Source organism: Pocillopora damicornis, chromosome 5, assembly GCF_964200805.1.
Source record: "Pocillopora damicornis chromosome 5, jaPocDami1.2, whole genome shotgun sequence".
NCBI lineage: Eukaryota > Metazoa > Cnidaria > Anthozoa > Scleractinia > Pocilloporidae > Pocillopora > Pocillopora damicornis.
Window position 1 is genome coordinate 9,218,501 of NC_142674.1, and position 8,673 is coordinate 9,227,173.

At 41.6% G+C, this 8,673-nt stretch overlaps 1 protein-coding gene across 1 annotated transcript; it reads left to right on the plus strand.

The window, feature by feature from the left end:
• Positions 1 to 704: 704 nt before the first annotated feature.
• Positions 705 to 6,120, plus strand: LOC149045050 (uncharacterized). Its single transcript, XM_089205826.1, has 3 exons — positions 705 to 1,871; positions 2,055 to 2,706; positions 6,017 to 6,120. Exons 1-3 carry the CDS (start codon positions 705 to 707, stop codon positions 6,118 to 6,120), a joined length of 1,923 nt encoding a protein of 640 aa, XP_089061952.1.
• The last annotated feature ends 2,553 nt before the right edge of the window (positions 6,121 to 8,673 follow it).

Below are 8,673 nucleotides of genomic sequence, written 5' to 3' on the forward strand. Positions count from 1 at the left end.
TATCACGCTGCCTCTCGCTATATCTCACTCATAAGAACGTTTTTTTGCTGTTGTGGCGCTACATTGCGCTGTGTTCAGCTTTTTCGCACTGGAAACGGTTTTTGCCTGTTTGGAGCTAATCGCGCTGTTTTAAGCTGTTTTGGTTCTTTACTACCCTATTTTCAGCTTTTCTGCACTTGAAAAAGGTTTTCGCCTGTTTTTTTTTTTTTTTGGTGCTTAATAACGCTCCTTTCGGCTCTATCACGCGGAAAGGATTTTTCGCTTAGTTGCCGTTGAATTTAGCTGGCCCTACTTTTATTACACCGAAAGAGGTTTTCTGCCTGCTTGTAGCTAGTTACATTCATTTCAGCTTTATCTCGCTCAAAACGTTTGTTCTGTTGTTAGCCGCCGAGTTTCGCTATTTTTTTTAGCTTTATTACACAGAAAGCAAACACGTTCTTTTTAGTAAGATAAAAGTAAGATAAGCTCAATTAGCTGCTGATATGCGGAAACCGTTTATCAGTACTTCATTCATTCTTTTTGCCCAAGAATGCTACAATTGTCGCTGTGGGGGGGCTGAAAGTCCTTGGCTTTTCAAACATATTTTATCCAAGTTTACTACTCCTAAATTTAGAGTTCGCCGGCCGGTGGTGTTGTGGGGCGTCCATGGTCTAACCTTGCTTGCAGTACCGGAGAAATATATCACGCTAGATATCACTATAGATATGGACGTAGAGTCACAACCGGGTCCAGAGATAGACCGGAGTTTCGGAGGAGTTAATAAGAACTACCCGATGTTAATGCGAACTAAGCCAGCGTCTTTGAAATGCTCTGAACTCTTGTCTCTCCGAAACAAAGCTTTCAAGCCATCTCCGGCCGTTCTATCTCAGTTCAAGTCACTCGGCATTCTGAGATACCGTGGGCAACATAGTGCTCGAATCTCACGATCCATCTCAACCAAGAAAATCCCGGTGATGCAAGGCCGCCGTTTCATCGAGGCTGAAGGTCGGAAAGTGGATCGGAGTAACTTAATTAACATTCCGCGTGTCAACACAACCGACAAAACATCCACCTCTAAATCAAAGGGTTTCGCTGTCCCAAAATGTTTGTTTACGAACATTTGTGGTTTGTCGAAAACAAAAAGTCGTGTACGAGCACCTGTGGCGCTTGAGGCTGACCTGAGATCTCAGGATATTGATGTGTGTATTGTCAGTGAAACTCATCTTTCCACTAATATGCCGGACGCCGTGGTGAATATCCCAAATTACAATGTGTTCAGGCGGGACAGAGGTTGGGCAGACTTGGACAAAAGAAAAAAAGGGGGTGTTGCGGTCTATGTGAGAGACAGTCTTAAAGTCTTGGATGTCTATCGGTCCAATTTATATGAATTTATTGCTTTAACAGTGCAGTTGCCGTCCGATCACATTATGCTAATTTGCGGCCTGTATAATCCTCCCAAGCATAGCTACCGGGATCTCGACTTAATTAATTATATAATATCTTTTGTGGACCTTGTGTTGAACAAACACCCAGAAGCGGCTATTGTCTGTGGTGGCGATGTAAATCGTTTGGATATGCAAGAATTTAAGGCTTTGTCTGGCTGGGATTTCGTGGTTGATTTTCCCACGCGGGGTAACGCGTGCTTGGATAACTGTATGACCAACCGAGCGGATCTGTTCGGTCAAGCATATTCCATACATATGCTTATTAAGACAGACCATGAAGGCTTTGTTTTACCGGCGGGATTAAAGCTTAAACCTATGCGCCGCAAAGTTCTTGTGCGGGACTGTAGGGAACATCGGAAACAGTCATTTTATATGGCACTCACTGCGCTGGACTGGAGTGACGTCCTCAATGAGGTGGACATAAACAAGGCGGTCGAGGTGCTTGAGGTAAAGATTCGTGCAGTGATGAATAAGTTTATGCCGCAAAAATCTGTACGCATGTCATCGCGTGACCCAGTTTGGATGTCCCCATTAGTCAAGTGTATGCTGAGGACTAAGTCCCATATATCTTTAAAGAATAAGGAACGCCTGTCTTTATTTAATAAGCGCATTTCTGAGCTGATAACCGAGAACAGAAGAAAACTGGCTGCCATTGGTAGCGGTGAGTGGTGGAAGGGCGTGGACGCCCTATCGCAGCGTCGCAGGTCATCGTTGATAAATTTGGACAAGAACTCTCTAGTTCGTCTGAACGACTACTTCGCCAACCTGTGCTATGATGACACTTACGTTAGACCTAGTGATATGGATATCCCGGACAGTGTAAAGCCCCCGAAAATATCTGAGCGGTGTGTCTGGAATACCTTAGTTCATGTAAAGAAAACCGCAACGGGACCAGACGACCTCCCGTACTGGATCTGGAAAGACTGTGCTGAGCTACCCACACCAATCGTCACTCACGTTTGGAATCTGTCGCTGTCTACTCATACATGGCCAGACTCCTGGAAAAGGGCAAATGTTAATCCTCTCCCCAAAGTGAACATGCCTATAGAGGACTCAGACTACCGTGGTATTAATGTTACTCCCGTTATTGCCCGGTTGTTTGAGAAGGTCGTGTATCGTACACAAGCACAGTCAGTCATTGAGAGCAACCTGAGCCACACCCAATTTGCATATAGACAGGCGGGTAGTTGCACAAATGCCTTGCTCGCTATCCAGCACCAGACATACAAGTATTTAGATAGTAGTGACTATAGCGCAGTGCGAATTTTTACCATGGACTTCAGTAAGGCTTTCGATTTTGTGAACCATGCTATTTTGTCTGCCAAACTGAAACAGCTACCTCTAAATCCGTACATTATCAATTGGTATCATAGTTTCCTCTATGCAAGACAACAACGTGTTGTTAGTTATAATTTTTTAGGACAGTGGAAACTTGTCAATAGAGGAACCACACAAGGTAGTGTAAGCGGACCGTATCTTTTTAATATATTTTTGAACGATTTGGAGATTTTTTTTAATGGTTGCCCTGTGCTTTTTAAATATGCCGATGATTCCACTATTCTTTCGCCTATCACTAGGAATAGTGACCCGTCTGCCGACTTAGTAGGACAGTTCTTAACATGGTGTAAAGACAATAGAATGGTCTGCAACCCTTGCAAATGTAAAGAGCTGGTTGTTAGAAAGAAAAATCATAATGTACTCTACTCTCCAATTAATAATATTCCCCAATGTAATAGCTTCGTTTTACTAGGAGTAACTTTACAGAGTGATGGAAAATTTGATGAGCATGTAAGAACTAAGCTTGTCAAAGCAAACAAGTGTTTACACGTCCTACGAACATTGAGAAAGGGACATTACTCTCAGGCAGAGATTGATCATCTTTTTATATCGATTGTTTTGGCTAATTTTAGCTATGCACTTTCAGTCTATGGGGTATCTGAGTCCGATCTTACGGTTGTACAAAATTTTTTAGACCGATGTCATAAACGCGGTTTTATCTCATTTCCAGTTTTTATCAAGAACCTTTTAAACAAACAAGACAGAAACATTTTGAAGAAACTAAAATCAACGGATTGCCACCCCCTGAAAGATATCATTCCTGTCCAAAAGACATATCTACACAATCTCAGGAAAAAAGGCTGCGCGCGCCCGAAAATTAATACACAGCGCTTTATGAACACATTTGTAAACAGGTTGATATTTAAGCTCCATTTATTGTAATGATATACTTTTTAATTCATAATATGTATGTAGATTTCTGTAGTTTTTTCAATTCATTGTAACATAAGATATGTAGTTTTATCTTATGATGGAATAAAGACTTTAAGTAAGTACGATAAAATGTTTTAATGCGATAAGGTTAAAAAAACAGGATAATTTAGCAAAAAAAGGGCGAAACCGTTGTTTTTTTCCATTACATAAAGCTCTAAACAGCCAATTGAGCCAACTCACGTACTTTCTGCGTTTTGCGCAGTTGAACTTTCTCCGCGTTTTATAACTTTCTTCAGTTCAACTGTATTCGCTAGTTTGACTTTTTAACCAGTTAAACTATTTATGGTAGTTATGCTTTTTGTCCGATTAAACCCTATCCCCAAGCTAGTTTGACCATTTATACTGCTTGAACCAATGAAGATAGTTTGTCCAATTTGCGCATTTTAACTGTGTTCCCTTGTTTGACTATTTGACCACTTGAATCAATTTGCCCCGTTTGACCATTTGGACTACTGGATTCAATTAAGCTACATTGCACAGATAGTGCTGTTGAATCATTTGACCCAGTTATGCATCTTGTTCAATTGAATTGTTAAATCTGGTTGTGAATTTTGTGCAGTTAAAGCATTAAGGCTAGTGTCATTTAACGGCCTTAACCAATTAAGATTGCTTGTAAAAATTTGAGCGACTTGACGGTTTTCGCTAGTTTGACTATTTAAACCAGTGAAATAAACGAAGCCCTTTAACCGATTAAGCTAGTTTGACCATTTTAACTAGCTGAACTTATTAAGGGAGGTTGTGCAGTTTAACCATTCAACCTAGTTATGCATTTTGTTCAGTTCAATGTTTTTAGCTAGTTTGACCATGACTACTTAAACAATTCAATACAGATTGTGTTATTTCTGCAGTTTTGCTGTTTTGCTAGTTTGATTATCTAGCCAGGTCAAACAGTTGAGCTTGATTGAAAAGTTTGTGCAGTTGAAGCTGTTAAGTTGGGTATGCATTTTGTCCCTGCAACAATTTTAGGTGGTTTGACCATTTGAACAAGTCTAACCAGTGAAGCGAGATTTTGCGGTTTTTGCAGGTTTACTGCTTTTTTGCACAATTAACACAACCTACGTCAACAGTTTAGACTAGTTCTATTGGTCAATCAAGCTTGAACTGTTGTGCATAGTTATGCATTTTGTCCACTTAAACAAGTTAAGCTTCATGGACCATTTGAACCAGTCTAACCAGTTGACGTAGCTTTAGGGTTCAAAAGGTTAAATGTCCATCGAGCGACAACAGTTGAATTGCACAAATTGGACAATCCATCGTAATTGGTGGAAGTGGTTCATATGGTCAAACTAGCTTAAAGGCTTTAGCCGGACAAAATGCTTAGCTTAATTGGATCAACTGCACAAGCTACACAATCCAGCTTAATTGGTCGAAGTATGTGACGTGGTTAAATACGTTTTGCTTCAATTGAAAAACAATGGATAACTAGCCTAATCAATTCAACTTCACAACCTGGACAATCTAGTTGAAATGGTTAACCTGGTTTCAGTCAAACTGAGGTCGTCTGAAAAAAATTGCACCATCTATCCAACTGGTTAAAGTGACGGTCAGACAAGCCAAGCCAAGCCAAGCCAAGCCAAGCCAAGCCAAGCCAAGCCAGTCAAACTGCACGGGTTGCAAAATCTTTTCTAATGGGTTGAAGTAGTTCAAATGGTCAAACTGTGTATAACTAGTTTAAATGTTTCCATTGCGTAAACTGCACTATCTAGCTTAATCGGTTTAACTAATTAAGATAATCAAAGTAGCGGAAAGAGTAAAAGTGCACAAATTGCACCATCTATCTGAAATGGTTGATGTGGTTCAAATGCTCAGACCGGGTTAATTGGTTCAACTGGACAAAATGAATAACTTTGCTCGATAGGGTCAACTGCACAAACCGCACAATCAAGCTAAATTGTTTAAACTCGTTAAATAGTCAAAGTAGCCAAGACAGTTAAAATGCACAAAGTAGTTCACATGGTTTAACTAGCCTTAATGCTTCTGCTGAATTAAGCTTTTTAAGCTTTATCGCAAGGCAAAAAATTTCCTCCGCTTTTGCAACAAATGACGCTCATTTCAGGTTCATCTCACTCAAAACGTTGTTTCGCTTCTCTGCACTTGAATTATGCTGTTTTAACCTTTATCGTACCGAAAACAAATTTTGTATAAGCATATATTATAATGGGTATATTTACAGGAGATCATGGCAAATTAGGTACAATTGTGGAAGGTGTTGAAGGAGTAGCAGGGCCACTAGTACCAAAAAAATTAATAAAAAAAATTGATAAAAACATTCAGAAAACAGTATTTTGTATAAGCATATATTATAATGGGTATATTTACAGGAGATCACAACAAACTAGATACAATTGTGGAAGGTGTTGAAGGAGTAGCAGGGCCACTAGTACCAAAAGGTGATAAGGGTGATACTGGCCTAGAAGGAAATTAAGATGATACAGGCCTTAAAGGAGATACTGGTGCAAGAGGACTAGGGGAGATAAGGGTGGCAAGGGAGAAACTGATGCACAAGGCTTCAAGGGTTCTACTGGTTCACAGGGGCCACCTGGTAGAGGTGGAGCTGGATCTCAGGGTCCTAAAAGTGGCATAGAAGTGGCATAGAAGATACTGGAGCACTAGGACCAGAAGGAGATACCGGTCCACAGGTTCCAAAAGGTGACAAAGAAGATACCGCTCCTCAAGGTCTTAGGGTGGTAAAGATGACATTGGTGTTAGAAGTCGAAAAGGTTATAGAAGGTGTGTGCGTCCTGCTCGGCTTCTGTGATGAGCAGTCGCCGCTGCTGGTCCATCATCGGAGCATCAGTGCCAACTATATATCTGACACACAGCAGCCTGATGATCTTATAGACTTTGCGTTGCTCTCCCCTACTTGCTGCATCTTCTGCCTGGCTTGGTGGGTCGTTTATGTGGCTCTGCTTCTCTGTTCTTGCCATCATCTTCACTGTTCGGTTCGCTTCCATCCATTGTTGCTTGTATCTCTCCTTCAGTCGCTCTGATTTGGCCTTCAAGACTTTCATCTTGAGAATTCTTCTCTTCTCAATGGTCTGCCAGCTATCCTCTGAGATCCACTCCTTCCTCTTTCTCTGCTTTGTTCCAGGAAAGGCCTTGCAGGTCTGCTCGTAGGCTATCTTAAGCTGTTGCCACTTTGTATTGATGTCTTCCGAACCTTCCAACGTCTGGTCTTCAGCATCCGCTCATACCTGGAGCTTATTTCTCAGCTGTAGTGTGACGGCAGTCTTAAGTTTTAGGTCTCGCAGCTTCTCCACGTCAGAGTCAGTGTTGTCGCCCTCTCAAACTTAATCTGGTCTTCCTCAGCTTCAACTTCAGTTTAGGGGTCACAAGATGGTGGTGACTTCCCGCATCAGCTCCTCTTCTCACTTTGACGTCTTGGCAGTGATCGCCTCCACATCCCGTTGACCATCAGGTTGTCAACCTGGTTCTTGTCTTTTCTATTGGGAAAGTAACCTTTCAGCCATTGGACGTCTCGATGTGGGAAGAGCGTCCCTCCAGTGACAAAATCTAAGGTGGTGTATATGTCTAGTAGCCTATTTCCACTGTCGTTTATGGTGATATCCTTCTCTCCCCGTGGCCCTATCGTAGTTTCTGTCATTTCCAAATTTTGCATTGAGATCTTACATCACAATCTTCATCTCGTCACGTGGTTCTGCAGTTCTGCTTGAAGCAGTTCGTGAAGGTGTCCTTGCCTTCTTCGTCACTGTCCTTTGTTGGTGCTTAACGCTGGATGATAGTTGTGTTGATGTGTCTCCCTTTCAATCTCACTTGATCGGCTTCAACTCCATCGGGCACTTCTCAAGACCCTTCTTGAAGATAATGGCTATTCCCTCACGGTGCTGGTCATCTCTTCCGGAATATAGCACTGTCTCTCCTGTGTTGGTTTTGTGTCTGCCTGAACCTGTCAATCTGCTATCGCTAATTCCAAGAACGTGTAGGTTGTAATGTCTCATCTCAGCATCTCAGCTGTGGCTTGGCTCGCTTTCCTGTCTCGTATATAGTTCTTCCTTCCAGAATCAAATTCTGGTCTTCCATTTGGCGCTCAAGGCTTCCATCTTCCTGTCAACCATTTCCTTTCGGCTTTGACCACTGTCATTCATACCAGTATCTTTTGATAACTCTGAAAGTCCGTCTCGTCTGGTGGTGTTGATTTTCTTCGTTGCCCTTTCCGTAACATGGGTGTTTAAGGGGACAGGAATGCTAGCCTTGTGCCCAACCCCCTGTACTGAAGGACCATTGGATTGTGCTTCGTCGGACTTGTACCCTTTGACTTGTTTGGCTTGGGTGGCCCTACCAGGAGACGAAGCTCTCGCCGCCATAGCTCTAGGGGTCTCCGAAGCACTCAAGCCCGCCAACGACGACAAGATGGCGATCCTCGGGGTTGATATAGCATGTGGATTCCAGGAAAGGATGAATATTATATGAAAAAGCCAGCGCCAGATTACCACGCAATAATGAGACAGAATCACTGATATCTGGTGAATGCGCGTTAAAAACCTTAAGTACCATGCTACTATCTTAACTAGTTAGAGAACTTAGGCTAGATTGTGGGGTTTGTGCTAAGGGACCATTTAAGCTAGCTATGCATTTTGTATAGCTGAACCATCTCAACTACCTCAACTAATTAAGAAAGGTGGTGGAATCTGTGCAGTTTAACTGTCTTCCGTGGATTGACTATGTAACAAGTCGAATCAATTAAAATAGTTTGAATATTTAAAATACTCCAAGAAACTTAGCTACCTTAAATGTTTTAACTGCTTTAATTAGTCAAACAAGTAAACAAAAATAAACTACAAATTGCCAAAGTTATTTTAATTGGTGGAAGTAAATCACATGATCAAAGAAGCATAAATAGTTCAATTAGACAAAAATGCATCATTAGCTTAATTGGCTCAGCTGCACAATCTAAACAATTTAGCTGGAATGGTTCAAATAGGTTAACAGTAAGAGGTCAACTGAGAAAAATTGCACA

Coding starts and splice junctions, on each gene's coding strand:
- LOC149045050 (XM_089205826.1), top strand. CDS start 705: ATGGACGTAGAGTCACAACCGGGTCCAGAGATAGACCGGAGTTTCGGA. Junction 1,872..2,054: donor AGGCGGTCGAGGTGCTTGAG/GTAAAGATTCGT, acceptor CTGATAACCGAG/AACAGAAGAAAACTGGCTGC. Junction 2,707..6,016: donor AATTTTTACCATGGACTTCA/GTAAGGCTTTCG, acceptor GTATATTTACAG/GAGATCACAACAAACTAGAT.